The sequence below is a fragment of the Caretta caretta genome, chromosome 3 (assembly GCF_965140235.1).
Source record: "Caretta caretta isolate rCarCar2 chromosome 3, rCarCar1.hap1, whole genome shotgun sequence".
Lineage (NCBI taxonomy): Eukaryota > Metazoa > Chordata > Testudines > Cheloniidae > Caretta > Caretta caretta.
In genome coordinates, this window is record NC_134208.1 from 170,113,134 (window position 1) to 170,139,413 (window position 26,280).

At 44.4% G+C, this 26,280-nt stretch overlaps 1 protein-coding gene across 6 annotated transcripts in view; it reads right to left on the reverse strand.

The window, feature by feature from the left end:
* TRERF1 (transcriptional regulating factor 1) overlaps window positions 1-26,280 on the reverse strand; it is a 144,590-nt gene that overhangs the window by 20,500 nt on the left and 97,810 nt on the right. For 3 of the 6 annotated variants that reach the window (XM_048843051.2, XM_048843052.2, XM_075127128.1), the window contains 8 exons: window positions 20,231-21,879; window positions 19,594-19,643; window positions 17,715-17,865; window positions 16,248-16,496; window positions 11,481-11,850; window positions 9,393-9,459; window positions 7,152-7,291; window positions 6,731-6,834 (listed from right to left, as the gene is read on the reverse strand). In XM_048843051.2, the coding sequence (XP_048699008.1) occupies window positions 6,731-6,834; window positions 7,152-7,291; window positions 9,393-9,459; window positions 11,481-11,850; window positions 16,248-16,496; window positions 17,715-17,865; window positions 19,594-19,643; window positions 20,231-21,637 (2,538 nt within the window). In that variant the 5' untranslated portion in view covers window positions 21,638-21,879. The remainder of the gene's footprint in view (window positions 1-6,730; window positions 6,835-7,151; window positions 7,292-9,392; window positions 9,460-11,480; window positions 11,851-16,247; window positions 16,497-17,714; window positions 17,866-19,593; window positions 19,644-20,230; window positions 21,880-26,280) is intronic. The other 3 variants (XM_048843055.2, XM_048843057.2, XM_048843056.2) reach the window with 3 other exon arrangements.

Sequence of the window (26,280 nt, forward strand, 5' to 3'; positions counted from 1 at the left end):
CAGAAAGGCGTACATCAGCACTACCAACCATGGGGTCAGAAAGGCATCCGACAGGGAACCCTTGTCCCTGCCGTATAGAGAGCAGAACACCTGGCACTTCCTGTTCTGCCTGGACGCAAACAGGTCCCTCCACCGTCGGAAGATCAGGTCGACCACCTCCGGATGGAGGAACCACTCGTGGCAAGAGGAGAAGGTCCTGCTGAGGCGATCTGCCAGAACGTTTCTGGTTCCAGGTAAGTGAGCAGCCACCTGGTAGTTGGCGTTCTGCACAGAAATGTCCCAGAGACTGAGTGCCTCTTGACACAGGACAGAGGACTTGACACTGCCCTACCTGTTGGAGGCTATGGAGACCATGCAGAACTTCAACTTCTTGAGACTTGTTGAGGCCATGCAGATCCAGGATGGGTCTGAGGCCCCCCTGGGCCTTTGGGATTTGGAAGTAACGGGAGCAGAATCCTCTTCCTTCCATGTCCTGAGGAACCACCTCCACAGCCCCCAACTACAGGAGCTTGTTGATCTCCTGAACCAGGAGTTGCTCCTGAGAGGGGTCCCTGAAGAGGGACAGGGAAGCAGGGGGTTGGGAAGGAGGTGTATCCAGAAACTGCAGGCTGTAGCCCTGAGCTACTATGTCCAGGACCCAGCAGTCTGAGGTAACCCATGACCAGGCCGAGCGGTAGGGGGAAAGATGGTTGAGGAAAGGATGGGCAGAAATCGACTGGCTGACTGGGCGTTGCTCTTGAGCTCACCCTCAAAATGATCGCTTTTGCCCCCCCAGGTTCTTAGTGGGTCCGAGCTGGATTGGCGAGCGAAAGGAAGAAGGGCGGCAATGGCTAAACCCAGAGGTCTCCTTGTAGGTCCCTGCCAGGCTTGCCGAGGCCTCGATGGCAGTGGAGGCCAGAATGGCTTTCTGGCTGACTGTGGGATATGTATGCCCAACAAGCGAAGGGTAGCCTTAGTGTTCTTCAGCCCGGGAAGTCTGGCGTCAGTTTGATCAGAGATGAGCCCAACACTGTTGAAGGGGAGGTCCTGAATTGAGGCCTGCATCTCCTGGGAGTGGCCCACCACTTGGAGCCAGGAGCTGCGTCGCATGACCACTACTGATGTGACCACCCTCGTCGCTGAGTCCCATGCCATTTTCAGGGAGCATCTGGCTGCTGCGGAACCTTCCTCTACCAAGGTACCAAACTCCTGAGCCTGAGGAAGGGAGTCCTGGAACTTCTGGAGGCTCTCCCAGAGGTTAAAATTGTATCAGCCCAGCAGGGCCTGATTGTTCACCACCTGGAAGCATAGGCTGGCCGTTGAATAAATTTTTCTGCCAAATAAATCAAGTTTTTTTGGCTTCTTTATTCTTGGGAGTAGCGGCAGTGGGGACCTGCTTGTCCTTTTCATTGACAGCAGACACAATCAGTGAGCCCGGAGGTGGATGCATATAACAGTACTTGAAACCCTTGGCCGGAACAAAATATTTTCTCAGCCCCTTTAGAGGTGGGCAGGATGGAGACTGCCACAGTGATATGGCGATCTTGAGGACCCCGTCGTGTGCAGGGTGACCCAAGAGGGCGTGGAGGCCGAGAGGACACTGAACAGGGTGTCCTCCTGCTCAGCCATCTCTTGCACTTCCAGCCCCAAAGTTCTTGGCCACCTGCCTGAGAAGGGCTTGGTGCTCTTTAAAGTCATCTGGGGGGGCTGGCCCTGGAAGGTCCTGCGACCGCCTCATCTGGAGAAGAGGAAGAGGCCCTGGCTGCAGGTGGAGGCGCTGGGGGATCGGCCGCCGCTGGAGAGGGAGGTTTGGGGGTGGGCACAAAGATGTCCATCCCAACTTCTGAGTGAACTTCCGGTACCGGGCCCGGCGAGGCCCCAGATCCCTGCTCCGATGTGACCACTGATGCACGCTGCAAAGGGGGCATCATCATCACCAGAACGCCCCATGCCTCCCAATATGGCCACTGCGTTAGCCAGTGGCCTTGCAGCCACTGCGATGCCGTGAATGACGGAACAGTTTCCAGTGCCCAATCCTGTTGCTAAGACCGGGGCAATGGGCTGAACTGGACCTCCGCATCAGGGGAACCACTCTCTGGCGACCAGGGAGGAGCCATCAACGCCTGGGTTTGCTTGCTGGTCATGGCTACAGGTGAATGCTAACCAGGTGTAAGCAAGCAGTGGCTATTCCGGGGGGAGCAGTCCCGGTGCCGGGGAGATCAGCATTGGGGAGAACGGTGTTGCGAAGACTGGTAATACAAGCGGGAGTGGTCCCACGGAGCCGGCGACCGGGACCGACATCTAGTCACAGATGGGCAATAGGGCAAACAGCGTTGGTCATAAGATGGGGAACGTCGACCCCATACTGTGGAATAACATCTTGACGTCCGGGGGGAGAGTTTGGGCGCCCGATGGCGCGGTTGCAATCTGCCCCAGGATTACTTATCCGGAGGTCTGTGGTGCTCTCCCGCCCCTGGAGGGGTCTTAATGGCTGGCTTGCCCTCTCAAGGAACCTGAGCCTGGTCCTGCAGCCCTGGAGACGTCACGGGAGCTGGTGGAGACCTGTGCGCTCTCTGTTCCCAGCTCTGGGATGACAATGGTGCAGGCAGGGTGGTGGGCCCCTTCCACTCACGAGTCAACAGACCTTTAAGAGGGCTAGGTGCCCCAGCCACAGAGGCCCGCTCATGCTGCTCTGGAGAAGGTTGGCGGACAGGCCCGGTCCCTCTACTGGATGATCCTTCGGCCTTCTTCCTCGGCGCCGGCGAGTGCTTCTTCGCCGCCTTCTTCGGCGGCGGTGATGGCAAATGGTGCCAAGAGGAGCCAGAGCCAATGGCGCACTGAGCACAGAGGCTGAAGTACTTGGTGCAGTCTGCGCAGAGGGCTTTAAAGCCGTGCAGAGAGCAGACTCCATCAGGAGGCCTCTGAGGCGCATGTCCCTCACAGGACATAGGCCTGCCACTCACAGGCACAGGCCTGCAACAGACAGAGCAGGGCTTAAACCCGGGAGCTCAGGGCATGCCCCGCCTGGGGCAAAGTCTCAGCGGGGACCTTACCTAACAGCTAACTACGCTACTTAACAACTACTTAACACTAACTGCAATTAACAAAAGCCCCAAGTCGATGGAAGAAAACTGCTAGCTCTTTACATCTGATGAAGTGAGCTGTAGCTCACGAAAGCTCATGCTCAAATAAATTGGTTAGTCTCTAAGGTGCCACAAGTACTCCTTTTCTTTTTGCGAATACAGACTAACACGGCTGTTCCTCTGAAACAAGCAAGAGAGGCACTCTGAAGAAGGAACTGAGAGGGTTCAGGCCGGCAGTGCCTAATATTCTGTGGCATGGGTGCAGCAAGCAAGAGGGCACGACAGTTGGCCCTACAGGTACTGCTAAGGCAAAAATCTCCAACGGCCACACACACACCTAGAATGGAGTCAACATGAGCAAGCACTCTAAGTACTTGTTATTCTGTTTCGAATGGCTCTGCACATTCCCACTTATGGGTTTTGCACCGCCCGGGGCAGCCTCACCTTCCAAGCACTGGCTGCTATAGCTTGTAGCATCCCTTCCTGATGCTTCCCATTGCATCTCCAAACATTCTGAAAGCAAGGTTACACAAGGCGGCACTGTGGCCTCTACTGTCTCAGTACCTTCCAACCACTGCGCCAGATGGAAGTGTCTATCAGATCTGGGGTTCTCTCCTATTCAGTACCTTTGGATTTTTTGCAATAATAGTTGCTTGTTTTAGCGTTAAGTGTAATTTAAGGCAGTTACAGTATAGTTAGCTAGCAGAAACAACAACGAGTCTTCGTGGCACCTTAGAGACTAACACATTTATTTGAGTAGACGCTTTCATGAGCTAGAACCCACTTCATCAGATGCTGATACAGACTAACACGGCTACCACTCTGAAACCTAGCAAGCAGAGTTTGTAAGTTCGGTTCTTTGTAACAGTGAAACTGAAGAAACAGCAGCAGCCAGATTTTAAGAGCTGTGCTTCATACCCAGTTGTCTCCCTGGTGCCGGACAATCATGTTAGGTGCCTTAAGTGCCTTGGGGAAGGCCCCTGTCCTTCTGACAGTTCTATTTCCCAGACCTTTACACCCAGAGCATGTAAGACGACACAGAATAGACCGCTAGCACTCCTGCTTAAAGAAGCTCTTGCTGCTAACTGTTGGGTTCTGGGAGATCACCAGAGCTGAAGACTAAGAGGCCTGTTTCAGCTCCAGTTGCTTTGTCTAGCAAGAATAAAATGCCTAAAGGATCCCAAGGATTAGGATTTTTGTCAGTTCTGGCTCCTATTTCTGTTTTGTTGGATCCTCCAGTTAAACTCGGCAAGATGTCGAAGGCATCGTCTGTCCAGCTGGCTGCTCTCCAATCCAGACCTATGGTCTGAGATTTGACCTGAGGATCAAGAGTTGTGGAGCAATTGGCAAGGATGCCTCCCTTCCTTTGTATGGAGACAAGCTAACCCATTTCACTGACATTTGGAGGTTTATTACCTTGGAAAAGAGGGTCCTAGTAATTATAGAAAGGGGCTATACAATACAATTTTAAAAGCTACCTATTCTCCCCTAATCCTTCACTTTTCAGGACACCTTCTCACACGATTACTCTTCTGTTAGAAGTTTAAAAATTGATCCTGACAGGTGCTGTCAAAGAAGTATCCAAATATCTGTAGGTCAAGGGTTTATTCAAAATACTTCTTGGTACAGGGAAAAAAAAAAAAAAAAAAAAAGATGGAGATTTCGATCCAATTTTAGATTTAAGAAAATTGAACAGGTTCACTTGGAAGTTCCAGTTTTGAATGCTAACCCAGGCCCCTATAATTCCCTTGCTTTCGGTTATGGAATGGTTCGCAACTATTGATTTACAGGATGCATATTTCCCTATTTCTCTCTGGCCTAATCATCCTTTGCTCCTTCATTTTGTAGTGGCACAAAGACATTTTCAGTACAAGTTTCTTCAATTTAGCCTTTTCACAATGCCAGGAGTCTTCAAAGTACCTTTTTGTAGTAGAGATCCATCTCTGAAAACTATGCATCTTTGTTTATCCATATCTGGACAATTGGTTGCTAAAGTGACAGGTTGCTAAAGGACAGGGCAAGGACCATTATTTGTGCATGATATAATTTAAAGGCTTATGAAGGGGTTATCTAATATGTTATACCCTTTTGAGGGAGCCAGTTCCACGACGGGATTTTAATTTGGTTTTATCTATGCTCATGAAGCTGCCTTTTGAACCTTTGGCAGTGTTCTTTATTTTACTTATCTATTAAAACTGTGTTTATTATTGGTATAGCATCAGCCAGAGGGGTGAGTGAATTGTATCCTTTGATGGCTGATCTGCCATTTACTATTTTTTATAAGAACAAAGTGGTTCTCAGACCTGATCTCAGGTTTCTACTAAAAACTGTATCCGAGTTTCATATCAGTCTATTAATTTACCAGAATTTTTCTCAAAGTCCCATGCTAATAAAAGGGAATCTGTGTTACATAGTTTAGATGCTAGAAGGGTTTTAGCATATTATTTAAACAGAACTAAGAGTTTTAGGAAGTCATCTAAGTTATTTGTTTCTTATGCTAAAACCCATATGGCTTATAGAGTATCACCTAAAATTATTTCCAGAGAGGGAAAACAATGTATCATTAAATGTTACAAGTTAGCAGCAATCCCTGTGCCTACTGTTGTAAGATCTCATTCTACTAGGGATATGGCAGCATCTTTTGCTTGCCTTAAACATGTTCCTGTTGGAGAAATCTGTATGGCTACTACCTGGAAGCGAGTCCATACCTTCATAGGCGCCAACTCTGTGGCTGCTCCAGGGCTGAAGCACCCACAGGGGGAAAATGGTGGGTGCTGAGCACCCACTGGCAGTCCGTCCCCTCCACCCCCCATCAGCTCCCTTCCTTCCCCCCAGTGTTTGCCACCCGCCGGCAGGCCCCGCGGATCAGCGCCTCCTCCGCCCTCCCTGCGCCCCATGCGATTGGCTGTTTTGCGGTGTGCAGGAGGCTTTGGGAGGGAGGAGGAGCGAGGGCGCGGTGCGCTGGGGAAGGAGGTGAAACGGGGGCGGGAAGAGGCGAGGGGGGGACGGAGCCAGGGTGGGGCCTTGGAGGAAGGGGTGGAGTGGGGGCGGGGCCTGGGGCAGAGCTGGGGATTGAGCACCACCCAGCACATTAGAAAGTTGAAGCCTGTGCATACTTTTACTAAACATTGTGCTTTGGATTTGGCTTCAAGAGTGGATGCTAAATTTGGTACATCAGCATTTCAGTCCTTTAAATTAGGACTCTGTTTCGCTCCTCCTGAGTTTTCAGCACTGCTCACCGAACTTACCCACAAATGGGGGATATGCAAAGCCACTTGAAGAAGAAATGAAGGTTACTCGTAACCAGAGTTCTTCAAGACTATTCTGCATATATTCATACTTCCTCCCCACCTCCCCTTCTTTCTCAAAGTCATACAGCGGTTTCTCTGGGTTGGCAGTGGCAGGAACTGAGGCAGTAGAGGGTGCAGCGCTCCCTTACGTAGCTCAACCGCAATGTTCGGAGACACTGAGGGAGGGGAGGGGTTGGAAGGGGCACACATGAGTGCTAACAGATACTGCTTGGAGAAGGTTCTACCTTTAAGCTGCACCAGGCAGTGCAAAATCTAAAAGTGGCAATATGCAGAGTAAATACAAGTAAATAACCTTCATCTTCCCATGCTGCCAAGGTAAAGGAGATTCGAACCTTTCTCTTCAGCTTCTTGTCTTACCATAATATCCCCTTTGGACTCAAAGAGGGAGTGCAATGCATATTCTGAATTAGTTCCTCCACCAGGTAACACGCTTGAACAGCACATATTTAAGAGGTCTTCCACTGTCAGAAACAAAAGGGATTCTGTTAAATATTGCAACATGTCAGCCAGATACCTCAAACCAAGGATTCTGTAAAGCCAACTGAAACACAATAGAGTGTAAAGTTTTCGTTCTGAAATGCGCACACAGTTCTTGATGTTTGCATTGCACTTTTCTGTAACAATTCTCAAATGCATCAAATTAAAACTGAACAGATATTGAAACATCTGTAAAACCTTTTCAAAGTAAAAAAAATAGTATGAGAGTGAGAAATAAGTGGAGATTTCTATACCGAATATAGTGTTTTCAGTAAACAATTCAAATGGCAAAATACAGTACCTCTTTGTTGGAAGACTTTGTTTTCCAGTTCTGGCCATGGTTTCCAAACCAAAGTTGCCTTGTGCATATCTCTCCCCATTGATGATCGGTCTTGTAGTTCAGGAATATCAGCCTGGAATCTTGATCCAATATTGATCTGTCTGTAAATAAAGAGAGATCTCACTTGTAAGATTTACAGAGAAAAGAATAATATTACCTTTTATTTTATACCAAACAAAAAATAAATTACACAATTGAGACAATCCCCAGGAGTACCCAGGGTTGCGAGGCACCATTAGCATGAGTGAGCTTTGTCTGTACCTGCCAGGAGTCAGTTTCCTGACAACCCAAGCCACAAACAGAACAAGTACTCCCCCCATCAGCCCCCGTAAGCTACGCTGTCCCTCTGCAGGCAAACAACAGGTATACACCAACTTCCAAGTGTCCCTCTGAGTGTCCAGCCCTTGTTCCACCAAACACTCACAAAATTCACAGATTACTATTCCTTTGGGAGTAGTGACACACAAATTATTAATTTTAACTCAAGATAGCCATCCAGTTAACACACAGCACTTAGATATATTTATAGTGAAAACAAGAATATGTTTATCATCAAAGAACAGAGATTCAAACTAAGAAAGAATATCAGAAACAAATGGTTACATATAAAACAAACTTATAACATGCTTGCTACAGCCTAAACTTAACTCATAAAATATTCCCGTCTCCTGCAGGATAGCTCATCCCAAGTCCTTTTCCCTGGTGTTTTAAACCAGGATGTCTGAAAACGTCCTTTCATTAGATCAAGCCCACTGGCAGCTTGTCTTCACAGCCTGAAGGATCCCAGGCGCACCTCCATACCCCAGTTATACTCCCAAAAATTAATTGTCTTTACTTGTAAAACAGGATAATCCCTGCTGTTTTTGTTTTCTCCTGCAGCACTCAGAATCTACTCATGAGTACTTGATTCAATATGCAAGTAGATTTCCACTGTAAGATATACAATGGTCAGCTAGGGAGATAAGTGTCTCCCACTTGGAGAAGTTTGTCTCAGTGCACGTTACCCGAGGCCTGGTCTACACTGCGGGGTGGGAACAGACCTAAGATATGCAACTTCAGCTCTGAGAATAGCACAGCTGAAGTCAACGTATCTTAGATCGACTTACCTCATGTCCTCATGGCGTGGGATTGACTGCCGCCGCTCCGCCGTCGACTCCACTTCCGCCTCTTGCCATGGTGGAGTACAAGAGTCGATGGCAGAGCGATCGGGGATCGATTTATTGTGTCTACACTCGACATGATAAATTGATCCCCAATAGATATATCACTACCCGCCGATCCGAGGGTAGTGCAGACATACCCTAAGTGACCAGCCTTTAACTCCAAGGCCTTAAAGACAATTTTCAGTACGCATATATAACTCCTTACACATTATCTGCACATACATTTTGCAATGATAATGACCACCAGCATGACACATGATCCATTTTGGTGTAGCCAGGGGATCTCTGTAAACCTGTGGACCCCTGTGCTCTCTGCCAGTGGGCATCAAGGGGTCCTTGCGTCACACATCACAATGGTCTGACATGAGATTGTGTCAGACTATCTTACAACATAATATTCAGTGAACTCTGCTTTCACTGAGGCAAATAGTGTATTGTAAAGACCTAATTTAGAAAGCTGTGCACAATTCCAACACAGTTTAATTGGACTGGGAAGCAGGTTTTAAGTCCCAGAAGAGAGAGATCTAACGAATATCATTACTATATAGTGAACAGACCAGATGCAGGTCAGTTAGACCTCCCTGCCCCATAGGGGATGACACACCTCAGCAGAGGGCTGGTGGTGATAACACTGTCTCTGTCCTCTCTTGGTATCCCACGAAGGGAAGGGAAGTTTAACACCTCCCAGAACTCCATAGGAGGTCTGCCAGGGCAAGTACTGAATCAACATTCTGCCCCAATGCCATGGTCACACACTTTTCCAGCCAGCACCAGCTACGTTTGTGACTTCACTGGCCCTTTATAGCTCTCCCCTGAAGCCATGGCTGGTTTGCAGTGCCACAATCTCATTTCTGGCAGACTTTCTGCTGTCAGTGACCTCAGCCAATGTTTACACTGGTATAGCCTTGAGTGCCTCCAGCCAAGTAGTATGGTATTACCCGCCTTGTTCAAAATATACAAGACCACATTCTCTAGGTGAGAGAGGGTGAGCTGACTGAAGTAGGCTGTAAAGTGATACACATTGATAAATTTTTCTTACGGTTCTATATCAACAGTCTGTTCTCCAGGCCCTGGAGTCACTGGAATGCTGCTTCCATCAATACTATCTGAAACAGAAACAGGGATTTGATTTTCTGTTTAGAAAGCTATTTTCTTAACTTACACATCGTGTTTGGTCCTCCACTGCCCCCACTTGTGTAGCTATCCTTCTATTAAATGGTCCACAGAAATCAATGAAACATCAGGTTACAGCTGCTGCATTGGCCTGAATGTACCAGGGTCCTTAAGAAACCAGGTACAGTGTGTCTGGACATAGCTGCAATTTTCAATAGCACCAATTTCCATACGGATGACCATTCTGAATGGTTTTACGTTTTCCTTTATAATCTACACACTTGGTTGTACATGTTAGCTTTGTACCTCCTACCAGGTTGCCACCCATGCCTCGTATGGTCTCCCGTTATCATATGCTAAGCACACCTACTCCTCCTCCAAATTCCTCTTTACAATTAATTCTTCCATAAATCTCTCCTACTTCCTTTTCTCATCAATAATCCCCACAGACTCCCTTAACTGATCTATTGTCCTGTGACTTCTTTAAATTGTAAACTATGGGTCAGGACACATGTACTAACATTCTGTTGGTAAAGCACTGAGAATGTATTTATGGCACTGTAGAAGTGATTTTGCAAATCAGTGAAATACAAAACAATTCCAAAAAACAGAAAAACAAAAACACCGCAACCAAACCCCCAAAATCCAGGTCAGCTATCACCTTGTTACTGTATCTCTGAAGAAACTAAGGATCACAGTTTAAGGATGATACAATGGTGACAGAAGGTTCAGCTGGCCCTGGACTACTTGCTAGAATTAGTAGAAGGCCAAAACCAAGTTCTGATCATCTTCTAAAAAGAGCAGGAAGAAGAGGAGAGGTTGCAGGATAGAGGACTAGGACTGCAAACAATACAGTTTTATAAACTGGAATTCAGTGCCTACTAGAGAACATATCAGAGAGGCAACTTGATTTATCCATTTTGCTAACTTGAAAAAGCTAGCAATCAAATTCTTAAATCTATAAAGGGGACTGATCGCAGAAGATGGGAATACAGAAGGGGAAACAAGGAGAGGGGATAGAACATAACAGCAATATGTCCAGATAACTGAGGACTACTGACGGACTATGAAGGGTGTATCACTTAGTGTTTTTTGACTAGAAGGCTGGTGGCTGTGAAGAAAATGTGGATGTAAAATTGTAAAACATGGGGGGGATCTTCAAGGATCCAAGACAGAAGATAATCTAAATATACCTACTCTCCTTTTGGGTTACAAGATAAAATGTAAGGGTCCAATAAGTAAAATCTTAATTCATCACCTGAACCATGCTGCTAAATACCTAGTTTATAGGTTTTGAAAAACTACACAAACAGAAATGTGTCTCCAGCAATTTTGACAAATTGCTTTGCTTGCACAGTTAATTTATAATAAAAAGTTAAGTTCTCTAACATACTGGGGACCATTCTAAGTTACTTAAGGTGTGATTAAGATGTTATTTCTACCTTGAACAGACTCTTCTCGTCTAGCTAATATAGATTATCCCCCATACACACCTTAAAGATCTTTTCTATGCATATGGCATATCAAATTTAGATAACTTACAGTGTCTTGATATATGTATGTTGGGATTTAAACAAAATATTTACCACTGCAGTCATGTAGCCTGATATGCTAATCAAAAATTTCTTCTCCTGAACTGAATAAATGCTTAAAACCAAACAACTGCCAAATCCCAAAACAGGTGTGTCCCCCTTGGCCCATTTGAGTAGGCTTCACTTTAGTTACAAACACTGTGTCCTTTGAAATAAATACATTCTGATCTTTCCATTTGAAATTAACCAGTCCATTTCTTGGTTTAAACCCACCCCTACAATATCTAGAAGAGAGGTACACATCTGGAAAAACTGACTTTGTTGAACAGGGAAAGTAACAGTAGTTTGTGTGTATGTCTTGTCCTTCTCCCAGGATGATCATTTCAAAACAGAAAGCACACAGGGAACATAACATAACAGCGGTTTATGTAAGATGTGGTTTTGGGCTCAGAGAAAGTGCTACAATTAAATAAAATACTTACTAGATCGACATAGGAGCACCCGTGGAGTGGGTGTCAAAGGAGTAAGCGGCAGCTGGGGGTGAGATGCATTATGAGATGATGTGATAACGCTGCTGAAGAGCCCAGATCCTTGGCGTACTGGGCTAAGCATAGGTGGTGGGGTATAGGGAGGAAACTCATGTGTCCTGTCTAGAAGATGGTCTCCTAGGATGCGGGGAGAGCGAAGCTGGCTTTGATACAGCGTAGCTCCTGAGTAGGATGCACTGAAGTTGAAGGAAGGAGGAGGTATGAAGAGTGGTTCCGGTCTATGTCGATATTTTTTCTTGTCCTGCAGGGATTTGAAGTCGTCTTCCAATTTTGCAGCACTTTGATGCTGTTTTCTGCTAAGTTCCTAAATGAAAATTGATAGCATTCAAATATACAGCTATGATTAGTTTGGGTTACATTACCTATGCTTTCCCACAGACAATGGTGAGAGGAAAGCGGTTATCAACTGATGACTATTCAGGGCCCTACATGGAATAAGTTTGACAGTTTCAGTCCAATTTTGGGTTTTTTTTTAAAGCCAACAGGTGCCAATGTGACAAAATACCAACACTACAACTGGTACTGGTTGGCAATCTAAAGACAGAGAGAATTAATTACCTTTCCAGCTTCAGAAATCACCACTCCAGGTCAGAGGAGAATTATTAAAAAGCTGGCTAAGACAGTGGAAGATTGGCATTTGCCCCTGCCAGTGTTTACTGGCTAAAGAGAGGACCTGGCTCCAAGATGTCAATGCAACATTTTTATTTATTTATTTAATTTATTTTTACCAGCACCCCTCACATGCACTCTTATCGTTTCCAACTACAAAAAATTTATATTGGTCGTCTGGGAGTTGCTCCATCTACCCCCAAAGTCTGAGTTTATTAGAAAGTTAAATGTTTTCTAATACATCTACTTGGCTTTAGTAGGATGGACACATTTGAGCTCAGTGGAATAACTGCAGCATTGTCACTGGCAGGAGAGGGGGGAAAATATAATAAATTCAAATTCTTTGTTTCTTATCACTACATTTCCATCTGCTGGGTGGAATCCAGCTGCAAGGAATCTTGTATTAATTTTCTCCTTTCTTGGCAGGGAAAATGGTAGCAGATGAGAACTGGGGACATAACAGCATTATACATTTCAATAATTTGGAGATTAAAGACATTTAACACTGTACCACCCTGGTCTATAAAAAGTGACAGCAATTGGAGTTATGCAAGTCTGAAATCTGATTTTCAGGGCAAATGGTTAGGTAGCTTTTTAAGAACGCACACAATGATGGTACACATTCTTAGTTTTAAATATACTACTTTCAGGTGCTTAGGTTTTAAGATCTCATTTATGATAAACATGGCGGGGGGGATAGTATTTCTTGGCTAGATAAAGATATACCAAAATTTCTATATCATCTGGTTAATATTACTACTATATAAAAATAAATTATTACTGAACATGTTTAGATAATATATCTAAACACCATGGGTGGTTCTTGACAAGCACACTCACCCAATAAAAAGTATGTTAAAAGAACACGAACACAGGCACCTTTTATTCCTGCTGTTAACACATTCCAGCTTGTGGAAATGTTCTCTATTGCAGAGGTCCTGCCCTCTCTGTTAGATCATGGCTATATCCCTTCCAACATCTGGTGATTTTTCCTCCCCAAAAATTTAAGTTTGAACATATTTTTCTTTTGCAGAAAAATGTATCTTTAAGAAGGATTGTGTAAAAACATTGAAAGCAATGAAAAATCACAGGGGAGTGTGAAACACAGCCATGTACTACAAAGTCAGTCATGACAGTAAACATCCAGTGTTCAAAAAGAAGAAAAGAAAAGATGGGGAAAAACAAGAAATATAGCAGAGGTCTGATAAGAGCCCCAGATTAAGTGTTTGCTCCTTCCTTTTTGCAAAGAGGCAGTGTGGTACAATGGCGAGGGTGCTGGCTGGGACTCTGGGAATGTGGGAGCTATCCCCAGCTAAGCCACTGACCTTGAGTGAAACAGTTTACCTCTAGGAGCCTCTGTCCCCACTCCCATCCTGTGTGTGTTTATTTAGATCATAAGCTCTTTGGGGCAGGGATTCAGTCTCACTATGTTTCATACAATGCCACCTCAATTTCCATTGCGGACTTTAGACACTACTGTAATACAAACATTAACTATAGTTTCTTCAACTTTCCATTTTATGCTCTGTGTAATTTTTTTTTTTTACTGGTTTTAAATTAAAAAACCTCCCAAACATTATGGATGATGGAATTCAGAAATAGGGAGGGTACAAATCAGTTGCTATGTTTTATTTGTAACAGCTTTCATGTGAGTAGTCTTGGAACCTGGTCCTGCAAAAAACGTATGCACATGAATAACTTACTCACATGAATAGTCCCCATGAAGTCAAAGTGGAACTTATTGTTCTCGCTGTTTTTCCCCTTCATCTGACAAATTTTTTATTTTGCTAGTGACTTTCTCTGTGTAGTAACAGTAGAAAAATTTCTGCCTTTTCCATCCTTCAACTACTTTTCTCACACTAAAGTCATTGGAACTCCTCATGTGAGCAAAAGTTACATGTCCAGGTATGTGCACGATTGTACCCAGAATGAGAACACAGAACTTTTGAGCCTCCTTTGATCACCTCTTCATTATAACAGTCTGTCTTCAATTTGGGGGTGGGAGAAGAACCTGCAGTTTTACTATTTGCTCCTTATCTACCTCTTTGACTAGAAACCCTGGTAAATTAAGCCAAAGAAAGTACAGAGTAGATTATTATTTATATCTCTTTTGTTTAAGGGGTAGTATTTTATTAATTATTATTATTATTTTTAATTCAGAATATCTGGTACTCAGCTCCTGTTGAAGTAAAATAAGGCACTGGAACTAAATTCCCATGAGTCATTGCTCTCTATGCCGCTACATCAAATGGTTAAGGGCACTCTCAGTATAGGAAATGCAATATGGCATTTTTGAAAAAATCTTCACACTGAATATGAAATAAGTCCCTGATGTTCTTGGCCTCACAGCTCAGAATTAGCTCTCTAATTCCCTGAAGATCCAGACACCGTTGCTCAGATTCAGCACTGAATGCATTTTTCAGTACTCTACAAAAACCTAAATATTTAACACTGGGACACAATGGAATGCCCATTTACTATTTGATTCACTTCACTGTGCACTGCTGTTGCAGGTTATTTAGTTTCGTTTTATTTTCATTAAAAAGGCATTCACCAAAAAAAATATTGACTTTATCCATCAATCCTTGGGACCCCTTCATTCTAAGGCTTGAGACACAATGTGATTGAAGGAAAACAGTTACTGTTCCTTAGACCAACAGAAATCTGCTCACCCTATCTCTAAGTGACCGCAACTCCTTCACTACTCTAATACATTTCCACTGCTAGTATAAAAAACCAGGGTCCAGAGTTCAGAACTGGGTGTTCATAATTTTCACATGTAACAAACAGGACAGCATGCATAATCCTGGGTGGCTGAGTGCACAAGTGGCCAATCAGATGTCTAACTGGCCACTGCAGATTCAGTCACTGCAACTGTATACGAAACTGTGGTAAATGTGCATGCACAATCCTGAACATCTCAGCCAGAATCTCCAGAGGAAATCTGCACAGAGCATACAGTGGAGCTCAAGGCCTCAGCCATCCCTCTCAGGAGATTAGAAATAGAAAGGAGAAACTACACTGCTCAGCTATCAGCAAATGCAGAGATGCTGACTTCAGTGTTACTACAGAGGGTGGAAGTCTGCACTAGCTAAAAGAAAAAGAAGGGAAATTCATTAAAAAAAAAGTGTGTTGGGGGGGGATAAATCCACAAATATTGCTCGAGATCACTGATAAGTGTTCATGTTGTCCCCAGAATAGGCCACTCAACAGGGGGGTGGGGGTAAAAGTACTACTTTTCACTGTATGGGCAGTAGTCACACCTCCTAATAGTCATCCCACCGTGTGCCTTTCACAATTACACTGCAGTGGCATATTTCTAATGTTGTTAGACTAGAAAGTGTAGTAAATTGAACTGTTCGCTTAAGCCCTCATTCAGCAAAAAGCTTAAATGCATGCTTCACTGAAGTCCTCTACACACTGTGTCTTATTCATGTCTAAGGCACTTTTCGCCAAAGTGTGTGGCGATATCAGAGTCATGAGTTAAATGAAAGCCAGAAAATACTAATCATCATTACTTTTCCTTTTGGGTTTTTGAAGTCACAATGTTTTAACACATCATTAAGATACATGCTGAAGGGGGGGAAAAAAAAAAAAAAAAGACGATCCCATTGTACGTGCACAGCTTCTTCTTAGAACTTACTGCTTTAATAACTACGATACAGGGCTATTTAATCTACCGCAAAAAAATACACAAATATATTTTACTTCAGAACAGAAAGAAAGTAGCTGCTGCATTTAAGCAACAAAACAAACACAAAGAAGCACAAATAGTAAAAAAAAAAAATGAAAGGTAATAAATCCCTTTGTTTTAGTGGGATAGAAAATTCCCGCACTATTGTTTCAAATGGTTTATTTTATTTCTGAGTATTGATCTTCCATGAAGGATGAAATTAATATTCCTGGATGAGAGAAGAGGAATTACTGACAAGATACTACAGGCCTTCACCTTTCGTTGCCAGGTGTGAGCCACGCTGATTTCTTCAAATATTCCAGAGTGTATATATATATATTTAAAAATGTAATTGCACTAAAACCAAAGGGATTTAAAAGCCTCACAGCACAGTTAGTAGCAAGAAGGGAAGCACTCACAGAAGATGAGCAGGGGGTGGCCACTTTTGGACTGCACGGTGGAGAGTAAGTCATCTTCATGAGAACTGGCATCTCGTCATCTGACACAGAATTGGCAGGCTTGTCTTTGATTGTGGTACTGTTGGTAGCAGACTGCGCACTGGGCTCAGGCGACAGAAGCTTTACAGGGACAGAAACAGGCATGACGATAGGTGCGATGCTATCCACCTCTTTAGGCGGCTGCTGTTGTGGCAGTTTCTCTCCTTCATCCTGTACAGACAATTACAGGCTTTCAGCCTCAGTTAGAGGGTTCCTATTGGATTTACAGACTATAAAAATAGAATGAAAATGTATTCATCGTGGTCTGGAAAGAAACGGCTCTGGTGTGAAACAAACAGTAGCACCCCTTCTCATACCTCAGATTGGGGCCTGAATAAAATTGGCCAGGTAATTATGACTTATACATAGGATTCAGCCTCAGTGTTAAAGAGCCATAAAACATTTCTTTTAAAGATGACCTGCAAAGAGGAAAAATAGGTTTGTGCTCTTTTTATTGCTTCTTTATGCTGAAAGTAGAAGGTAAAAAGATTTCTTTTCAAAAATATCTGTTTTTTGCATTAGAAATTCAGATCTTGTCTAACACAGGAGACAACAGAAGAACTAGTATGATTGTGCCATCAGAGATACCAAGGCAGCAAAACCTGACTTGAGAGGATAAGTTATTTTTATTCAGGCCAATTAAACTCATTTTGTGTTTTTTTGTTAACATCTGTTTAACTCAACACTTGAGAGAAAAGCTCTCTGTTAAAGATTCAAGACTTCTGATCCTTCAATTACATCTTGAAAACATTTCTAACATATGTCAGGTTTCAGAGGAACAGCCGTGTTAGTCTGTATTCGCAAAAAGAAAAGGAGTACTTGTGGCACCTTAGAGACTAACCAATTTATTTGAGCATGAGCTTTCGTGAGCTACAGCTCACTTCATCGGATGCATACCGTGGAAACTGCAGCAGACTTTATATAAAGTCTATAAAGTCTGCTGCAGTTTCCACGGTATGCATCCGATGAAGTGAGCTGTAGCTCACGAAAGCTCATGCTCAAATAAATTGGTTAGTCTCTAAGGTGCCACAAGTACTCCTTTTCTTTTAACATATGTCAGTCACCCAAGGAGTCCAGCTAAAAATAAGGAAGACAAGACTCGTCATTCCCGAAATTTCTAATGTATTAAACAGAAAAATAAGATTTAGTTTTGCAAGGTTTCTTTATTCATTACAAAAAGAGGCACAAAACGTTTTCTCCCCTTTGACGGTCACCTTTAAATAAGGCTCTTGGCCTATGTATAGGCACAACTATACATATTTACGTTAATGTAGGAGGGTAGCATAATTGAAACAAAATTGGAGAAAAAAATGTTGACGGAAAAGCAAAGCAAGCAGCAAACATTAACGTGAAAAGAAGAGAGTCAAATAAAGTAAAATGAACGGCTACCTGTTTAAAATTAGGAGATGCTCTTACTCCTCCATGTGATCTCATGTGACCATTTAGGGCTGGTAAACTCTTAAATTCCTTCAAGCATATTGAACATGTTAGCTTGCTCTTTATATGGGATCTCTCAGGAAATGTTCCTTTGTTTGTGCCACTGTTTTTACAGGAAGATAAAGGAGAAATCAGTTTGCCAGATGTCAGATGTTCCCATTCACTATGGGTCTTATCTGAGAATTTCAAAAGCAATTTGTAATTAAACTGTAATTAAGCCATAAAGCACTTCTTTCAGGTAGATAAGCAAAGAAACCAGGACATATACTTAAGGATATATGTGCTAAAGCCTAGCTCATTGATTTCCAAACTGAAGGGGAAGGGAAGTGGTAAACAGGTCTCTCTCTCTCTCTCTCAAGTAGGGTTGCCAACTCTCTAATCGCACAAAACTGAACACTTAGCTCCACGCCATCCCTGAGGCCCCATCCCCTTCCCTGAGACCCTGTCCCCCACTCACTACATTCCCCCTCCCTTGGTGGCTTGCTCTCCCCTACCCTCACTCACTTTCACTGGGCTGCAGGGCGGTGAGGGCTCTAACTGGGGGTGTGGGCTCTGGGGTGGGGCCAAAAATGAGGGGCTCAGGATGTGGGAGGGGGCTCAGGGCTGGGGTGTGGGAGGAGATGGGGACTCCAGCTGGGGGTGCAGGCTCTAGGGTGGAGCCAGGGATGAGGGGTTTGGGATGTGGGAGAGAGCTCCAGGCTGGGGCAGAGAGGTTCAAGGTGTGGGAGGGGGCTTTGGGCTGGGGCAGGGGGTTGGGGTGCAGGAGTGAGTGAGGGCAGTCTGGGGGATGAGGGCTCTGGGCTGGGTCCGGGAATGAGGGGTATGGGGTTCAGGAAGGGGGTCCGGGTTGGGGGGTGCTCAGGGCTGGGGCACAGGCTTACCTCCGGCAGCTCCCAGTCAGCGGCGCAGCAGGGGGCTAAGCCAGGCTCCCTGCCTGTCCTGACTCCGCGTTGTGCCCTGGAAGCGACCAGCAGGTCCAGCTCCTAGACAGATGCGCGGCAGGTGGCTCTGCACACTGCTCTTGCCTGCAGGAATGCCCCCGCAGCTCCCATTGGCTGTGGTTCCCGGCCAATAGGAGTGCGGAGCCAGTGCTTGGCCAGCACACAGAGCCCTGTGGCCCCCACACCTAGGAGCCGGACCTGCTGGCTGTTTCCAGGACGCGCAGAGCCAGGACAGGTACGGACTAGCCTGCCTTAGCTCCGCAATACCATCAACGGGACTTTTAATGGCCCAGTCGGCAGTGCTGACTGGAACGGCCAGGGTCACTTTTCAACCGGGTGTTCCGGTCAAAATCTGGACATCCAGTCACCCTACATCTTAAGAGTCTCAAGATGTGGTCCACAGAATGGACCAATATGGCCTAGAACCAGAACTGTATTTTGGCGACTCATGTTTCTCTACCCATCTAGCAACAACAGAAAAAGAGTGCCAGAACATGAGCGCCACTAACTGTGGCAGGCAACTGTGCTAGCATGTGGTTCTCCTCACAGCATTGATGGACCTTAAGAAAAACTAATGGATTCCTTGCTGACATTTGCTGCCAAAGATGGAAATCTAAACAATACAGCATTGCTCCACTGCGTAAATCAGAGCAGCATTAAAAGCACGCTGCCCCACTGCCTTCACGCATTTTAAAGAAACACTCTGAAGTAATTTAAATGTATTGCTGCAGAGATTGCACAATTTTACATCTAGTGTATAAATCCTTAACCATGGCTTCATGTAACAGTTGCCAAAACCAGCTGAGAACGCCTCTATTCAGTTGCAGAGCTCACTTATATTTAACTATAAAATGTCACCAACGAAGAAATCTATGCCAAACTCATAATACCTTGGCTCAGGGGACAGTGGCTGCAGTCTGCCATCGGACAGCTGAATCTGCTATTGGAGGGAAAGAAAAGTATTTTTCAAGCAATAGCAACATAAGGAGTCTTCAGAGCTTTATTCTTATTTTTACTTTTTTTAGGTCAATGCAGTGATGGTAAAAAGCTCTGAGAACGGACAGCCCTGGAGAATGCCATCCTACATTTAGCCACAAAAATGGGTATACCTCTGAGCAATGTCAGTGCAAGTTGCCTTACACTTACCTGCTAACATGCTCCTCAGCCCTGATTATGTGACAACACAATGGAGGGTTTGTGGTCCTTGGTATTTCTGGGGAGCTGCTAGGAAGGCAGCAAATTGGTGACAAATGTGGTAGCATTTTTTGAGCTGGTGATATCTGTCCATCAGGAACAGGATTGTCGCTGCCAAACTCATTTTACACTGGCCAGTGAATAGCCATCTGCTGGTAATAACTCAGCCGAGAGCAAATCAGTGACCGAGAAGTGGAAGACCCATTTCCAGTCCCAGGGCTATGCCCATGCCCTGACCCACTGAATGAATCCCCTGCAGTTATTTCATTTGGGTGTAGTACAGTCATTGTCCAAAACAGGCCTGTATGAATGGAAATCTAAATCATTACGTACCTGAGGCCAAACAGCACTAGGAGACTCTTGTTGGGACCCTTTGTTATTTAGATGGACACCCGATGGTGCTAAAAGAGTTCGATGAGGGCCAGCGTTACCTACAGAATTAATTTCCTGCCGTGCAGTATCCTCCATTGCCTCTGCCATACTCAGGCCAACATGGGAGTTCATCAGAGCTTGAGACCTGCTGTCGTTCTGGTATTGCTTTTGCTGATCGGTGTCGTCTTGCTGCTGCTGTTGTTGCAATGCACTTTGTGGGTACAAATGCCTATACTGCTGCTGTGTATCCTGATAGAAATACTGAGGCATTGTTCCCAACTGTATAAGCTGTACAGAATGAGCTTGATCCTGGGAGTACTGGTGTGTTTCATGCACCGTTTTGGGGTCGGAATCCCTATGATAGGTAGGAAGATGCAGCTGCATCTGTTGCTGCTGCTGCTGCTGCAACTGTAACTGCTGCATAACTGGTTGTGTTTGATAATACTGAGCTATTTGCATTGGACACTGCCGCTGCTGTTGCTGCCGACTTTGTTGCTGCTGCTGCTGGATCTCTTGGATTGAGAGCCGCTGCTGTCCCTGCTGTGGCTGTTGCGGCATATAATATTGAGTTTGCTGCAACTGTTGTATCTGTTGCGGTAACAGCTGCTGAGACTGCATTTGTTGCACATGTGGTTGTCCTTGTTGCATGGCAGAATGCATCTGCAGCTGAGATAAGTGTTGCTGGTAATCATAATACAACTGTTGTTGGTGCTGCATGACTTGCATTTGCTGCTTTTGTTGAGTGCTTGCAAAATTCTGGTGTACTTGCTGTTGCCCTTGCTGATATCTTTGCACGGTGGAAGTTACAGATTGTTGCTCAACAGTAGGCTTCTGAGACAGCAGCTGTCTAAGTGCACTGTCACTGGCATTATCCATCACTGAAGACGGCGCATGCAAGACCTGAGCCATATTGTTGACTTGAATTCTTAAATTTTGGTTAGCAAATACTTGTGTAAAGGAGTCCAATTTATGTAAAACTCCACTAGTAAGTTTTTGTGACCGAAGTTCATTGCCTTGAGAATAGGAATATTGGTATCCATCAGCAGATTCACTCTGCCCTAACGGGCTCCACATTGCATTCTGATTGTTCCTTACTGGGACATGGTTTCCTGAGCCAGTATGTGTCCAACTTGTTTGTCTAGAGGAGTCCACTGACCCAATGTTTTTTGAACCTACATTCAAAGCTATACTGTCTCTGGAATCCTGGGGGAATTGGGGAGAGAGGGGAGAAGCCTGAGAAGTGTCCATGCCTGATGTTCCATAGCTGTGATTTATAGGGGGGAGAGAGTTCATTGGGTGTGGTTGGTAATACAAATTCTCATTGCTGTTGGCAGTGTGGTTAGGTTTGTACAACTGCTGATCCCCCATTTTTGGTTACCTTTATCCTGATCTTACAGGCACAAAAACCATAAACTTGTAGACCCTGAGATATTCCAAGTATGAAAAAAAATTGCTAGAATTTATTATTCAGCTTGTCCATTTACATTACAAGAACTAATTCCCTCTGGTCTGCTTGCAATTCCAATTTCAGATTGATGCTGCTTCACATCTTTGAAAAAGACCAAAACACAAATCTTAACCGAAAACAATAGATTCACTATGGCAGGTACCTGGGAAGTGAAAGAGAAATAGTTTAAGTGCATTCTACTCAACTTTTGCAGTTTCCTTTGATGTAACAATAACTTAATGGGGAAAAGTTCTTATGAACAGTTGTAGCAGTTGGGCTGTTCCATAGCACTTGGATTGCTTCATCTCATCCCACTTTTCCTTCTTTTCATCCCATTATAGTGTTTCTACAGTTCTCTAGTAAAAACACTTCACTTCACTAATGAAGGTGTGCTTTCCAAAACCTCTCCTTTACACCCACCCACAAACACACAGAAACAGAGCTGGCCACATACAGCACTCAGGTATAGTCTTTAACCAGAGATTAAGCTATGAGGAAGAGACTCATTTCTAGTGTTCCCAATGTGCTAGTCAGAGACAACATACACATGTATACTGAACTCTAAGTCACAAACTCCTGCAGATATCACAGATGGCTCTACTATGTCTGATAACACAAGTGAAAGGAAGTGGTGGCTTAGAATCCAAGTGCCAGCACTTAGTTGTAGGGATGTGGGAAGACAGGGTATAGTATGATTTAATTCTGATTCAGAATTAACATAGCAGCTCCAACTCTGCTAAACAACATCAGGGCTCGTTTTATTCCATATTATCTTTACAGAGGTGTGGAATGAAGAAGAAGTCTACTATTGGATAGAAGATACAGCATTGTGTCTGAGTAATAATATGCAAGGCTAGTGTGCTTGTTAAAGTGACAAAATCACAAGAGTGGTTACACCAATCACCTCTGTGTACACAGTCATTTACTCATCTTCTATATGGACTTTTAGTAATTGCTAAGACAAAGCAAGCTGTCCAAATCATCAAATGGTAACAGCACATATCTGTCACAAGCAATCCTTCTTAGTAGGTATCAAGTTTAACTTTCATTCTGCCCTCTCCCTTTTTTTTCAGTTGTCCATCAATTCCTTAATATTTTAGCAGACTGGTTTATCCTGAATGCTCTCATTTGTCATCCTCATCTTGTGAACTTTAATTCAGTGTGAATGAACAGATTTACAAATGTCTGTACTTTTTTGGAACAATTGAAAAAAAGAAAATACATGTGTGTGTTCTTGGGATGTTTATCGTTTTGTGGACGGGAATGATCACACTCTCCACACTCCAACTTGTTGCGAAGCAGTTAGAGCTACTACTACACACAGGCATCTACATACATCATCATTATACTGCACGTTTAGCTCTGCCCTCTCAACCCATCTTTCTCCCTAACCTAACGGCTCCCCACCAAAGATTGTGTATTAATGTTTTAAGATTTAATGCTGGGGGGGGGGGAGGGGCTGATTTGAGGGGACAGAAGTGCAGGTGCTGATGAGGAACATTTTAACCATCACCAGTTGCACATAAACAGCGCACGTTTATACAATGCTGCACATAAATTTTTATGCCAGGTGCAGCCCAGAGAGCCTTCTCCATGGTAGTAGGATAACATCTGAGGGGAAAGCGCAGTTTCTGTTGGAGAAGACTGCGTGCTCACAACACTACACAGAAGGCTTCGTGAACACAGCCTCTCCTTCTGCCCCTCCACCCCCACGAACATGATACAGTTCTCCAGTGACCTGGAATCCTACTTTTGACGTCTCCGACTCAAGGAATGTTTCCAACGCACCTCTGAACAGCACACTAATCCACAGAAATCTTCCTACCAACACTACAAAAAGAAGGATTCTGCGTGGACTCCTCCTGAAGGTCGAAACAACAGACTGGACTTCTACATAGAGTGCTTCCGCCAATGTGCATGGGCTGAAATTGTGGAAAAGCAGCATCACTTGCCCCATAACCTCAGCCGTGCAGAACACAATGCCATCCACAGCCTCAGGAACAACTCTGACATCAAAAACAAAAAGGCTGACAAAGGAGGTGCTGTCGTCATCATGAATAGGTCGGAATATGAACAAGAGGCTGCCAGGCAGCTCTCCAACACCACATTCTACAGGCCATTACCCTCTGATCCCACTGAGGGTTACCAAAAGAAACTACACCATTTGCTCAAGAAATCCCTGAAAAAGCACAGGAATAAATCTACACAGACTCATGCCTAGAACCCCGACCAGGGGTATTCTATCTGCTACCCAAGATCCATAAACCTGGAAATCCTGGACGCCCCATCATCTCAGGCATTGGCACCCTGACAGCAGAATTGTCTGGCTATGTCGACTCCCTACTCAGGCCCTACGCTACCAGCACTCTTAGCTATCTTCGAGACACCACTGACTTCCTGAGGAAACTACAATCCACTGGTGATCTTCCAGAAAACACCATCCTGGCCACTATGGATGTAGAAACCCTCTACACCAACATTCCACACAAAGATGGACTACAAGCCGTCAGGAACAGTATCCCCGATAATGTCACGGCAAACGTGGTGCCTGAACTTTGTGACTTTGTCCCCTCACACAACTATTTCACATTTGGGGACAATGTATACCTTCAAGTCAGTGGCACTCCTACGGGTACCCGCATGGCCCCACAGTACGCCAACATTTTTATGGCTGACTTTGAACAACGCTTCCTCAGCTCTCGTCCCCTAACGCCTTTACTCTACTTATGCTACACTGACGACATCATCATCATCTGGACCTATGGAAAAGAAGCCCTTGAGGAATTCCACCATGATTTCAACAATTTCCATCCCACCATCAACCTCAGCCTGGACCAGTCCACACAAGAGATCCACTTCCTGGATACTATGGTGCTAATAAGCGATGATCACATAACCACCACCCTATACCGGAAACCTACTGACCGCTATTCCTACCTACATGCCTCCAGCTTTCACCCAGACCACATCACACGATCCATTGTCTACAGCGAAGCTCTAAGATACAACCGCATTTGCCCCAATCCCTCAGACAGAGACAAACACCGACAAGATCTCTATCAAGCATTCTTAAAACTACAATACCCACCTGCTGAAGTGAAGAAACAGATTGACAGAGCCAGAAGAATACCCAGAAGTCACCTACTACAGGACAGGCCCAACAAAGAAAATAACAGAACGCCACTAGCCATCACCTTCAGCCCACAACTAAAACCTCTCCAGCGCATCATCAAGGATCTACAACCTATCCTGAAGGATGATCCCTCACTCTCACAGATCTTGGGAAACAGGCCAGTCCTCACTTACAGACAGCCCCCCAACCTGAAGCAAATACTCACCAGCAGCCACACACGAAAAACACTAACCCAGGAACCTATCCTTGCAACAAAGCCCATTGCCAACTCTGTCCACATATCTTTTCAAGGGACACCACCATAGGGCCTAATCACATCAGCCACACTATCAGAGGCTCGTTCACCTGCACATCCACCAATGTGATATATGCCATCATGTGCCAGCAATGCCCCTCTGCCATGTACACTGACCAAACCGGACAATCTCTAAGCAAAATAATAAATGGACACAAATCAGACATCAAGAATTATAACATTCAAAAACCAGTCGGAGAACACTAACCTCCCCAGTCACTCAATTTCAGACCTGAAAGTCGCAATTCTCCCAAAAAAAAAAAAAAAAAAAAACAGACTCCAACGAGAAACTGCAGAACTGGAATTAATTTGCAAACTGGACACTATTAAATTAGGCTTGAATAAAGACTGGGAGTGGATGGGTCATTACACAAAGTAAAAACTATTTCCCCATGCTAATTTTTCCCCTACTGCTACTCACACCTTCTTGTCAACTGTTTGAAATGGGCCACCCTGATTATCACTACAAAAGTTTTTTTTTCTCCTGCTGATAATAGCCCACCTTAATTGATTAGTCTTGTTACAGTTGGTATGGCAACACCCATTTTTTCCAGAGTGTGTGTGTGTATGCGTGTGTGTTTCCTACTGTATTTTCCACTGCATGTATCCGATGAAGTGGGTTTTAGCCGACAAAAGCTTATTCCCAAATAAACTTGTCAGTCTCTAAGGTGCCACAAGTACTTCTCTTCTTTTGTTGTGGGGTGTTTTTTTGTTTGTTTTTACAGTGCATAAACTTTCTCCATCCATAACCAGCAGCACACAAATTTTCAAGTTATGACAAATAATGGTTAAGAACAATCCCAAATTCAGTATTGCCTCCAAAATACCTGATCCGTTGGACCAGAAAGTCTCAGAATACACCTCCCTACCAAATTTTTGCAGATGAATTTTTTTTTTTTTTTTGGATTCCAGTCAACCATAAAAGATCAGCCTGCCAAGGAGAGATTTCAGCCATAGCAAAGTTTCAAAAAGACTTCATAATTTTTAATAGGAAGAGAAACTAAACAAAACCTACATAGAATATTCCAAGGGCATAAACATGGTATATTCTTCACACTGATAAGCCATCTACTTTTAGATAAAAACAGGAATGTATATCTCACTAACACTTAACTATGGAACAGTGAGCAGGTGCT